At 42.3% G+C, this 13,199-nt stretch overlaps 1 protein-coding gene across 1 annotated transcript in view; it reads right to left on the bottom strand.

Moving 5' to 3' along the window:
* Positions 1 to 3,982: 3,982 nt before the first annotated feature.
* DCBLD2 (discoidin, CUB and LCCL domain containing 2) overlaps positions 3,983 to 13,199 on the bottom strand; it is a gene marked incomplete at its 5' end in the record, with an annotated part of 20,579 nt that continues 11,362 nt past the window's right edge. Inside the window, 7 exons of the mRNA XM_008944914.1 lie at positions 3,983 to 4,425; positions 5,545 to 5,682; positions 6,800 to 6,849; positions 7,243 to 7,336; positions 8,250 to 8,414; positions 8,820 to 8,967; positions 12,688 to 12,812. Of these exons, the coding sequence (XP_008943162.1) occupies positions 3,983 to 4,425; positions 5,545 to 5,682; positions 6,800 to 6,849; positions 7,243 to 7,336; positions 8,250 to 8,414; positions 8,820 to 8,967; positions 12,688 to 12,812 (1,163 nt within the window). The remainder of the gene's footprint in view (positions 4,426 to 5,544; positions 5,683 to 6,799; positions 6,850 to 7,242; positions 7,337 to 8,249; positions 8,415 to 8,819; positions 8,968 to 12,687; positions 12,813 to 13,199) is intronic.

The raw sequence follows: 13,199 nt of genomic DNA, 5'->3' as shown, positions 1-13,199 counted from the left end.
TGAGGTCATGGGTGTGCAGGAATGACACCCTCAGGACTGGAAATTATCACAAAGGGGTCACTTAAATGTGGGTCTGTTGTGTATCAGATGGAATAAGGTTAACTACATAGAGCTAAATAAGGGAACGTCAGGATGATTGTTATCTTTGATGGATTATTAGTTTATTTCTCACTACAGCTGTGTCAGTGATGTTGCCATGTCTTGTGTCTCTGCTGCACAGGGCCCTGCTGTGGAGGACAGGGACAAAACAGGCCAATGATACACTAGCAACATTTAGCAGGCTATTAGTAGATGTAAATACAATTCAATATACCACACTTAAGATGCCAGGGAGGTGGTGAATTTGCCTTTTGCTTTCCTCCAGGGTGTGGCTGACCTTGCAGGGAAAGCCATAAGGTAAATGAGCCTCAAATATCTCCCATTAAATAGTCACAGGTCAGGTGTCCTGCCTGGGGATAAAGACTAGAACCACTTGCAGGAAGGGAGGAGCATCTATCTGTGGAGTGGATGTGCTTCACAGTTTCCTAATTTGGGGAAGGACCCTCCTGACTCTCCCTGGGACTGGGCCCTGGTCAGGTTGAACCTTTGTAAATGTGGGCTAGAAAGATAGAAGCATCAATAGGGTTCTGATTGTCCAGAGTGAAGAAGAGGGAATTGTGGACTCGTGGCTTGCAGAGCAGGGTGATAGGTGTTGCTGGGCATGGACAATCAGTGCAGGCAGTGAGGTTCTCCTAGGCCTGAGAAATTGGGTGAAAGGACCTTGAATTAGGAAAGAAGCAAAACAAGGAGGAGAAAAGGGGCTCTGCTGGCAGCTCGCCCGGACAAGAAGGCAAACACCAGCAAAGATAACTACAACAATTCTGTGAGTTACAGAAAAGCTGACAGAGCACGTGGACAGAGCATGGACAGTGACTTTTACCAATCTGTAGCTCAGCTTGGGTGTGTGAACAGGCTCGTTCACCTCTGGGGCTCGGGGGCTGTCTCCTGTCTGCTAGAAAAGCTGTAAAACTTTGCAGTAAAGGGGTTTGACTGCAGCCCCCTGGCGTGTGCATCTCTTCTCCAGAGCTCCTTCCCGACACTCCTCCTGCCAGGAAACCTGCAAGGTCCCTCTTGGAGGCAGAGCTAACACCTGTTAGGGTGTGGTAACCCATAAATAACCCTCACATTTCCAAAGTACAAATGAATTAGATAGAAGGGAAGTGTTAAATGCAAACGTACCCAGTAATACGTATGTACAATTTATTTAAAATACTTTTTAACATACATATAAAAACCCCTCACTATTTATACAGCCTAAGTTCTAGCAACATATACAAATACTGAGCAACTACAATACATGCTGAGGTAAGAACATACATTCTGGGAGAATACTCAAGACAAACAAGATTGAAATATATTTTATATCCATATGTCTTCACATGTAAGAGAGACCCATTAAATGTACCTCTGCTTGTACTGTATGCAGGAGAATTCTAATCTTAAGTGTGTCATGCAACTTACATTTGAGAATCCACGTTTAACAGTTTGTAGCATACATTTTAAATGCAACCATTACACATTCAAACTCATCTTCTTAGCCCTAGCAGATAACATGTTCAACGTTGAAAGCAGAGAGCAAAGCTTGAGGCCAATTTCTTTCAGAAATGGGACTTAAATTCTTAAAAACATCCATTCTAGTCAGCAGCTCTTGCTGCTCAGATAATGAAACTGCATTACAGTTGCCTAAAAAATAACCCACTGTAGAGAAACTCTTTAATTCTTACACCATCTTAGCCTACCCTACGTCCACAGTTCTACCACACCTAATCTATAGAAAAACTTGCATACAAGCATGTTAATTTTACTGAATTGAACACATCCATTTATTTTTATGGTAGATTAATTTTTCTAAGCTTAAAGGGGTAGGAGAAAAGGGGCCAGTGGTTTCTTATCCAGTGGTTTCTTAACCCAGCTGGAGAATGTCACATTTTGGTGCAAATAAATAACCTCCCACTCCTTTCAGATAAAATCAGCTCAGATAACTTCAAAGTCATAATTGCTGCTGATAGGTAAGATCATTTACCTGTTTAAGGCAAACTACAAGGACTGCAGCCTAGCTTTATCGAGCAGAAAAAGTTGCAATAACATCAAAAGTAGAGCTATAGGCAGGAATTTCTTTTTCATGAATGAGTCTTATAGATTACCATTACTTACATTCACATTTTGGCTTAGACACCCTATTCTAAAAATAAAAAAAAAAGAAGAATCAGTCTCAGTGAATGAGAATGAATAACCACAAAACTGTAGAACTGGGCTTTAAGGCAGCACAGAGGGAATAACTTATTCTGCATGTTGAACAGGCCACAAGTAACTTTGCATTGCTGAGTTTATACACAGCCCCTGTGCAAACACATGTTCAAGTGGTAAGTTCAGAGACCATCCTGCTACAAATCCACAGTGGCAGCCCTCTGGAATGGTATTTTGGGTCTGGACATTCTCCACCTAGTTTAAGGACCCTGGGTGATAAACCTGAATTCAATCACAAACAGTAACCACTGAAATCCATAAAACTGGGCTAACATGTAGGCAGGGGGGTTCACACGTGTATTTTAATTCAGCATCCTCCCAACAGTGCTGTTACAATAAAAATAAAGCATTTTTATTGTGTTTTGGTTTTTTTTTTCCCTAATACTTAGGTTAAAAAGATGTGCTTTGTTTCTAACAAGATTAAAAAAACTGGCAAACACACCATCCAAGTTGTTTTAATTTCATGATTATCTCTCTAAAACTAGTCTACATTACCCCAGATAGAAGACTGACTGCAATGTTTTCACAGCAGAGAACACTGGAACATTCAAAGGACACCAATTCCATTAAACACTTCTGGAACAGACCCTCTTTGGAACAGTACTGGTTCAAAGGGTTGGGAATCTCTGATACTCCTAATAACAATCCTAAGAAAAGCCCTAAGGCTGAAGTTTTGTCAGTTGTGCTACGACGTACCATATGTGCTACAGGTGTACCCAGCTGTGCACCATGAGGATATTTGTGTGCTTCCTTCAGCACCCACATGAGTATGTACACATCTTTCTGTGTGTGCTCACAGCTCCACACACAACAAGCAGTTCTCCAGGGGGCAGGGGCTTGGCCAGGGGGGACCTTTCTGAATCCAGTCGCCTCGAGCACCTGGATGCTTCTTGCCCAGGGACCATCAGGGAGTCTGAATCCAAGGCAGATGCTCTTCAGTGCAGCCTTCACTTGGTAGGGGGGATGTAAAAGCAGTTGCTGTGTAGTTTGCTTGGATGACTTGAGTCTCCTCTGCCTCCTGAATAGCAAGGGAGGAAGAAGACTTGAGTGGCTCCAGGAGATGAGGCACAAAACAGATGGTACAGAGGGCAGGTTCTAGTTGTGGAAGGCCAATGAAAACGGTGGGAACCTTCAGAGGAACACACAGCTGATGCTCCTAATCCTGTGAAGCAAAGCTGAAATAACATCATTTAGGATTCAAACTCTTCTGTGCCATGAGGTCAATGGGGTTTTTGACATTAGTCCCAAAGCTGGTTCTTCAAGTCTGAAGTCGTGCAAGGCACCTTGTAGGGTTTAATGAAATTTAGAAGCTATAGTGCTTCCATCTAGATCTTTGAAAGTCAGGAGCTTTGGGTTTCTGGGGGGAACAAAAAAAATCCCCCAGTAGTACCATTAGCAAGAAATTATTGGCTTTCCTACTTTAAACTATTATTCCCAATTTATCCTTCACATTGATGAATCACTGACACTGATCTGGAAGAGATTCTGACAGACAATTGTACAGTAGTAATAAAAACCAGTCCAGGGGTTATACAGCTTCCAGAAAGACAGAATTACTGGTTCCCCTGGCCTCCAACACCACATCTTTTGGTTCGACAACGCATGATTTAAGACTAACAATATCAAAACAAGGCAATTATAATTGAAACTGGCTTTTAAAAACAAGCCAGTTTGTTGGTTCTACCTCACTTGTGAGCTAACTCAGTCCCTCCTTGCTCCCAGCAGCCTGGGCCACGCTCTGTGGTACCTGGTAGACCAACTCCTGGGCAGCGCCCGGCCCCGGCTGCCCCTTCGGCGTGTCGTACAGCGCCCGTGCCGAGGACGTGCCCTCTGTCCTAGACAAGAGTTTGTGGTGAGCTCCAGCCAGAGGAGGAGCTTGGCTCCCTGCAGCTTTGAAGGTGGAGATGGAGGGAACGCCCAGAGGCGTGCTGGGGTGGCTGGACATGTCCATGATGATGGGAGTGGCGTATTCTGGCCCGGTTATGGGCAGGGGCTCGGCGTAGGCGTGGTAAACCTCCTGCAGGGGTGAGTTGTAAGGGTCCAGGTCGGCGTAGCTGGATTCTTTTCCCTCCTCTGGTTTAAACGTTGATCTCTGGTGAAGCGTGCCAACAATTCCCCCCACCAGTGGCTGAGCATACTCTGTGTGTGCCAGGCCCCAAGGAAACAACAGAAAAACACAATGGATTTTTATTTTTTAACAGTGGCATCGTATTAAATAACAACCTTTCCATCGTACCACAGGAGTTATTATCCTAGATCAAACCAGGGGTCCATCTCTGGCCACCAGTGCAAAGTGCTTTGGGAAAAAAGTCATCTCCACCCAACAGTTAAAGCCATGGGGACAGCCACAACATCCCAGTTTCTCAGGTTTATACTTCCTCCGTTGTGAGCTGCCATTTCCCACTCTGTAAATCTGCCTCAAAACAAGGGTTTTTTAAACATTTTACCCTGCAAATGTAGAATTAAATTATCTTGCCTGGCTTTGCATCAAAAATGGCCATTTGGGCAGAGGCTTGTCCTCTCAAGGGAGAAGCCTGCAAGCTGTCAGCCAAGATGTGTTAGTCCAAAGGACAAGCTGGGTTACAGAAGCTGGAGGTGAGAAATCTGGCTAGCTGGGTAACTGCAGACAAGCAGCCCAAAAGAGAAAAGCTCTTCTGCCTGCTGTGTGGCCCTAGCTCCTGCATGCCTGTGTACTGCTGCAGAAACAAGTCAGCACAGAAGGAAAGGCCCAGTTGGGGATCCTCCTCCAATGACTGCTTCACCAAGCAGAGGGCATGTGCCATTATCCATAATGCCTCCTCTTCTAGATCACAAGAATTACTTAATCCACACAGTCTTTGCCACATTTTCAGATTTGTGTGTGAAGAGAATGGGGTGAAATTATCTCCAGTGTGTGAAAAAGTAACCACAAAACCCTTCAACCTGTTAGAGGGTTTAACAAGAACAAGTAAAGAACCTTTCAGTGATTGCATTAACTCAGGGAAGTGTCTATCCAGAGCACATCAAGTCAATCAATAAACACTTTTCTGGTACTCTGAGAACAACCTTGAAAAAGCCTGCATTTTAAGAAATGCCCTTACCAACCTAACTAGGTTTGTAAGGTTTGTAACCTAACTAGGTTTTAACCCAACATTTTTCCTTCGTCCCCCAAAACAAACAGGAAATAAATAGAGCCAAACTCCTATTATTTGGCATGTCATATATACATATATACATATGTTTGTATTTTCCATGGCCCACAAACCCAGTAGAAGGTACCTGCAGACTCTGTTTGCAGCATTGTTGGGACTTCTCTTGGTCTCAGGTGACTGATTTCACTGCTGCTGTAGCGCACGGGAGTTTCTTCATGTTCTGCTGATTTGCTTGGGAGAAACTGCTTCATTCCCTTCCACCAGCCTTCACATGGGTTTCAAAAACAAAACACCCAACACTGCATATATACTGTGTTTTAAACTACTAAAACATTTCTACAGCACAGCTTATGATTTTGTAGTAGCAGGTAACAACCTCAGTTATCAGTATTTGCCTCACCCTGAGGTTAGAAGATGTTTTACCACTTGCTGGCAGGCTGCAGGTTCAGAGGTAGGAATGTGCTTCTCACCCAGTCTGCTTGTCTGAAGGCTCCCCCTTCAAACACCTGCACAACTGCTGCAGTCTAGTGAATCTACCCCTGAATGTCCACTAGCAGCAGTGCAGGACCTACTCACCACATTAATACACTCAGAAATACAGCACAGAGGTTACAAGCCATGGAATTGTGGCAGACTTTTTACTTTGTTAAATATTGACATAAAATTGTAGACAATCTCAGTTATAACCTCAGAGTACATTTCATGAATGTGGTTTCTGGATGTTAAAGTCAAGTTTCTAACTCATGAAAAAGGCTCATCAGTGGATATTTGCAAAAACATGATTAAAGAGGATTTTAACTTCAGTGGGAATGAAGAGGAGTGTGGACTTTACCAAATTCCCTTTTAAAACAGATCTGCATACTGAGCACTTAAATTTAAGCAAAGAGGAAAAAAAAAAGATCAGGCAAATTAATGGGGGATAAGTTGGTATGCTGGTAATAACCTGAGAGGGGCTGCAAAAAATCCCACATGCTCAGGAGGGCAGTGAAGAAAGACAAAACTTGACAGACCTTTACACTAAGATGAGATGTTTTTTACAGGACAAAAGAATTGACAAATATATGAAGACATTCCTCATGAATTATTTTCCCCTCATGTTGTATAACAAAGAAGTTCTGTGCTTTGTTTACTGAAAAAAAAAATCTAAAGCAGAGAGGAGACAAGGCCTTTTCTATTTCTGCAAAAATGCAAAAAAAAAAAATCTAAAGCAGACAGGAGACAAGGCCTTTTCTATTTCTGAAAAAATGTCAGAGAATGAAGCCGTTAAAAGTCTGTCCAAAGGAGAAACTCAGTGTTCACTGTGCCTACATCACTCAGCATGAGAGAAGAGTCTGCTCTTGTAAAAATCCCAGGCAAAGGAGTTCACAGAACTATTCTGTTACCTGCACGATCCCAGTAAGGCAGATCATAAGTGCCCTCAGTCTTTTTCTTGCTGTGAAATCAAGAAAAAAGGGGTATTTTAGTCAGTCTGCTTATCAGGAGATGCATTAATTATGCTCAGCAACTAGCACCTTGGCTGTAACTGGTCCTCAGACTTATAAAGCACCAGTAACCTGGCTTGCCACCACCATTCTGCTGCTACTGGAGACAGCAGTTTTCAGTCAAAGCACTGCTAATGAAAAGAGCTCCAAAAAGCTGTTTTCGCTCTCCTCGCCAGCCAAGCCAACATTTTCTCCCAGAGAATACAATTCTGAAAGAAACAAACGACCAAAACTCCTTCCCCACGTGTGGATGGTGTATCCCCCACAGTGACACATGCAGCATTTCATCCCCACACAGCAGGCTGACATTCATTTAAAGCACTTTCATTAATCTGTTAATTTACCGCTTTCTCCAATGCCACGCACAAACTAAGATAAGAATCAGAGTAGTGAAGACCATCACCAGCACTGGAACCAGAACTGCTGCCAATGCCACATCTGAAAGCCATTAAATTAAGTGGTGTCAGACAGAAGAGCTTCTCATAAATCAGTTTTTAATTTGAAAATTACTCGGGTAAAGCACACAGTTCCCATGGACAGCATCTATCACACCAGCTCCCCCAGCCAAGCTACCCTGTTGGATGCCCCACAGTGCAAATGCCAGTGAACATCTACAGGTATGCAAGGATTTTCATCAAAATCAACAGATTTGTTTTAATATTAAGATATTTCTGTTAGAACGTTGTGTTTATTACTGACAAGGAAAATCAAAAGACCCCAGGAATCTGCAACACTCAGATCTGAATGGCCTGTAAGAAGTGCAGCCCACAATACCTGATCAGCTAACCACAAGCAGCCAGTGCTGGGTCTGCCTGTGACATGGGAGCATCCTGCCCCCCACAGGACACCAATGTCTGCAGTGCTCTTGCTCCCTTTCCTGACCATCCTCTTTCATCAACAAAACGATGTGTTTTGCAAATTTCATGCTCCATAAACGTTTAGCTACGTCAGAAATGCTTTGTCCTAAGAAACCATCAAATTAAATAACAAAGCAGTGACATCTGATTGCTTCTGAAGCAAAGTCCAGGCTGCAACTTCTCCTTCTGACAAAATTTGTTCAGTTCAAAGCTGAACTCAGACTGAACAAGGTTTGAAAGACAGAACTCAGTATCTATATATACACGTCTCAGAAGATTGGTTTTGTTTCTGCATGTACTGTGCAACTGTAAATTTTTTTACCATGTATATTTAATAATCAAATGTTTAATAAAGCAAATATTCCAAAGAAAATACTGATAATTTGCCATAATATGTTAAGTGTTGAGAAAAATTAAATTCAGTAAACACACTTAATACATGCCAAAGTACTGTAAGGAGTTCCCAAACATTTCTACAGCTCAACTGGGGGTACCTTTGGTTACACTTGGAGTCACTGTGGTGTTTTTTATTTCAGGTGTGAAAGTTGTTTTATCTGTCTGCAGCAAAGTCTTCACTGAGTGAATGAAGTCCTCACTGAAGTCATCGTTCTTGTTCTGAGGTGGTGGTGGTGGTGGCATGGTGATTTTAGGAGCACGGGCTTTAGAAGAAAAGAATTGATTAATAAGTATTTTTTAAGTGGTAGATTTCCATGTTTCCTTTTCAGGAGAAGACAACTGGAAGAGTTCTAAAGCTCTAATGCTCTAAAGCTTTTGTTCATGTTATGTAATGAGTCAAAACCCCACAAACCAATAACATGAAAAGCAAGTAAGTGGTGTCATTTGAAACACTGATTTTCTAAATTACCTTGTTTACTAGGTAATTAAAGTAGGTATTTTCCAGGTTAAGTGTAATAACGTTGGAAGAAATTTAGAGGTATCAGTTACAAAAGGATTACACAGCTAAGAAGTACCTTTTTCTCACTGAAAATACGCCCACAATGTAATCTTTACCAAATTATTTCCTTGCTTGTCTTGCAGAGTTGAAAAGCTTTCAGTTGCCTTACCTATACTAAACTGACATCCTAGCAATTCTACTTTCATTGCAATTTTCTGCTGCCATTTTAAGGGGTTAATCCTAAAAAAACGTGCAAGGATAGGTGGGATGAAATTATTGCGAACTTCCTGGTACAACTCAGTGTTCCCTTGAAATATCTACAAAAGAGAAACAGAGAAAAACAGCACATTACACACAGGCAACAGCAACTAAGTAACTACAATGGATTTTGATCTTTTATTTAGGGAAACGAGGTGCAGAACCCTGGAAATTGAGCCTGGAATGGTGCTGCTGGCTGCACCTCTCCACTCATTTGGTGCTATTAAATAAGGAACTACAGAAAGCTGCTGTTACAGACATCATACATATTCATGGCACTGAATAAGTTTCACCCAGCCTAATGTCATCACACTGTCCTCTAGTGGCTGCTGTAGAAGGCTGGACATGAGCCAGCAGTGTGCCCAGGTGGCCAAGAAGGCCACCAGCATCCTGGCCTGGATCAAAAATAATGTGGCCAGCAGGAGTAGGGAGGTGATGGTGCCCCTGGACTCAGCACTGGTGAGGCCACAGCTTGAGTACTGGGTTCAGTTTTGGGTGCCATAGGATAAGAAGGACATGGAGGTGCTGGAGTGGGTCCAGAGAAGGACAACAAAGCTGGTGAAGGGTCTGGGGGACATGGCTTGTGAGAGGCAGTGTGAGGGAATTGGGGTTGTTTAGTTTGGAGAAGACTGAGGGGCTTTTTGCTCTCTACAACAACCTGAAAGGAGGCTGGAGTGATGTGGGGGCTAGAATCATAGAATCCTTTAGGTTGGAAGAGACCTTTAAGATCATCAAGTCCAACCATTGAGCCAATAGGGCTCTAAAGTCCTCTGCTAAAACAGATCAGAATCTGTCAGGGTTGGAAGGGACCACAAGGATCCCCCAGTTCCAACCCCTCTGCCATGATCAGGGACACCTCCCACTAGATCAGGCTGCCCAGAGCCTCCTCCAGCCTGGCCTTAAAGACCCCCAGGGATGGGGCCTCAACCACCTCCCTGGGCAACCCCTTCCAGGGTCTCACCACTCTCCTGGGGAAGAACTTCTTCCTCACATCCAGCCGGAATCTGCCCACTGCCAGCTTTGCCCCATTCCCCCTTGTCCTGTCGTCTCTTCTCCCAAGTAACTAGTAATAAGGTGAGAGAAAATGGGCTCAAATTGTGCTGGGGAGAGTTAGATTGCATATTAGGGAGAATTTCTTCACTGAAGAGTGGTGATGCATTGGCACAGCTGCCCAGGGAGGTGGTGGAGTCACCATCCCTGGAGGTGTTCAAAAAACATGTGGATGTGGTACTTCAGGACAGGGTTTAGTGGTCATGGCAGTGTTTGGTTCAGTTAGACCTGATAATCTTAGAGGTCTTTTCCAAGCTTACTGATTCTATAATTTTACAAGGATTTTACTGAACCACATGCAAAACAAAAAGGATTCCAGTTGAGAATGTGAACCTGTGCTCTCATCAGTCTCACATGGAGCCTGTGGTTCTGGAAGAAGAAGGGCACAGACTTTACATAAAGGATGAGCTGAAGCTGGTCCTTCACTGCTGATCCTCACACACAAAGAGCTCACCAAAATGTGGCAATACAGAACAAGCTGGTCTGACTGAAATTTAAACCCAGTGAGCAGATCATCACTGATTGACAATGCCCAGAGTGTAAGCACAGTGATGGGCAACCACAGCTTTTACACTGAGCTGCTTAGCACAGCACAGAAACCAGCCCAGTACTCCAACCAGCAACCCATCATCTTCTTTGGGAGGACTGGTTTGGTGTCATGTCTTTGGGTAGGAAGTGACCTGTCTCCCCAGGTCAGTGCACTTTGGCTCTGCAAAGGCAGCTGTTGGGTGCTCCTGCAACGCGTGGCACCAGAAGGGTGACAGGGAATGAGTGACATGTTTGTTTGGTTTGAAGCACAGACACACAGATTGCACATCATGTTGGACATAATTAAGGTTTTTTAGTTTGTTCTTACACAGGCATTAATTGTCTTCATGTCTGAAAGCACCAACTGATCAAACAGATACCTAAATCAATTTTGTTAGGCATGGAAAAACCAATCACTTGGAATTTAAAGGCAGTACTTCATGTTTGAGCCTATTTTTTTTCTACATCTCAAATTAGTAACCAGGATTTTAATTTTTATGTATCCAAGTGATACTACCAAAGTAACTGCTAACCCATTTGTGACACTAAAAATTTAGGTAGGCAAACACAGGGTATTTTTGTCTTGAAAGTACAGACTGACAAGCATGTGGCTCTCTGTGGTACTTGCCCTGCTCTGAATTTAAGCTTAGTGTCCTTAAATATACTTAGCAGCAATGAAAACAGATTAAATGCAGGGGCAGGTCGATGGTGTTATTTTGGAAATAAATGAATATAAACCAGTCACAATAGGTGTGTCCAGGTATTCACAATCTAATGAGACCTGACATGAACACAGAAGATTGGATTCCAATTCACAGCCAATTTATGAAACTCTCCCCATCTGCCTCTGTGCTACCAACCAAAACTTTCCCAGCACTGCAACTTGGACTTGTTATTCTTCCCCAATGAAAGCACTTGATCCTATTTTTCATATATAAAACGTTTTAAGAAAAGCTCTTCTTGAAATGTGTTACATTTCAGAAACTTGCAAGAAAAACAATATGCTCAAATTAAAAGGCAACAACTGCAAAGGTTTTTTGAATGAAAATAATCAAACTAAACACGAAGCCTAAATCTAGGTGGCTCTCTAGCTGAGATTTTATTTTACAGCCAGAAGAGGGCACTCAAAAACTATGGAAAGCTGCTGGGCTGGGTTGGTTTGGTTTTTTTTTTCCTTAAGAATACTTCATAGTAACAGTCCATTATTTCATGTGTAGGTTCAAGGAGATGGACCCCTAAAGGTAAAGTCTCCTAGTTACCTACTTACTTTCAGGGAAGTTCAAAAACCTCTTAATTGAACAAATGAGATGATTCCACCTCTCACTTCCTCAACAGGCTGCTACATCCTACCTTGAAACATCCTTAACCCACAGTAAACAGAAGAATAGTAACTCTTCAGCTGTACAGTTAAGACCCATCTCTAAAAAGTTACTAGGTTACTAATTAGTATTACAGGTATGCAATACCACAGGCCTGTGGAAGTAGGGTAAATCATATCCAAGAATTTTAAGAAGGGAATTAGACTTTCAGTCAGGTTACTATGAATCCTCTTGGTTGTTTAAGAAAATTCAATCTGAATCACTGGGAAGACCAGGTAGGACATTAATCTTCTGGTTTTTACTGTCTATTAAATACTGCAAAACTGTAAACACAGGGAAAATAAGATTATCTTGCTGCAAATGTTTTTCTGTGAGCAAGGCATTTGCAATCTGAACACACCACTTCATGTTTTAAGAAAACTCCCCTCTGCAAGGGCTGTCCTATCACACCAGAAAGAACCTCACCAGTATTTTGTCAAAAAGTAAGACTGACAGCAACATTAAAAAAGAAAATTATACAACATTTATTCTGTAACCAAAAGAGTGTAAGAAAGCAGACCTTAATTTGAAACACACAACCTATTTTGAAAGGAACCTGATTATTCTTAAACAGATGCAGTATCAGACAGCATACCACTGGCAACAGAAGTTTCTTGTATAGAATATTCCCATCCCCAAATAGTAAGAAAAATAATCTCTGAACTCCAGAACTGTTCATATCCTTACATAGTTGCACATTTCATCTGCATAGATGCTGTTTATGATTCAAAACTACTCTGAAAAGGAAAGTTATTTCATGTTTCCTCACCGTACCAAAATTAGTCATATTTACAATTGTGAAATCTCCATAAAACATACCTAGGAAGTGTGTGGTATTTTTACCTTATCTTTATCCATGCCAGGTTCTCTGTATACTGTCCATTTCTGTGCATCATCACTGTATAAAATTCTATAGGCTGAAACATAATAGTAGTGGTCTGCTAAGGTGGATCCAGTAGTTATAATACCTGTGAAAATCAAAGTGCCCAGTTAGACAAAAAACTGGTACCAGGTTGTAAAAATTAATAGATTGGGGTTTGAATCCAAAGTTACACAGTTGGAATCTCATGGATTCTGGAATCTCTGGATTCTGGTCTCCTCTGCCTGTCTGACCTTGCACTGCAAGTGCTGCTGTCCCCTCTGTTGGATTGGCCAGTAGTTATAATACCTGTGAAAATCAAAGTGCCCAGTTAGACAAAAAACTGGTACCAGGTTGTAAAAATTAATAGATTGGGGTTTGAATCCAAAGTTACACAGTTGGAATCTCATGGATTCTGGAATCTCTGGATTCTGGTCTCCTCTGCCTGTCTGACCTTGCACTGCAAGTGCTGCTGTCCCCTCTGTTGGATTGGCTA

The sequence above is a fragment of the Merops nubicus genome, unplaced genomic scaffold, assembly GCF_000691845.1.
Source record: "Merops nubicus isolate BGI_N331 unplaced genomic scaffold, ASM69184v1 scaffold3960, whole genome shotgun sequence".
Classification (NCBI taxonomy): Eukaryota; Metazoa; Chordata; class Aves; order Coraciiformes; family Meropidae; genus Merops; species Merops nubicus.
The sequence above is the reverse complement of the archived record's forward strand: the minus strand, read 5'-3'. Positions and strand labels throughout refer to the sequence as shown.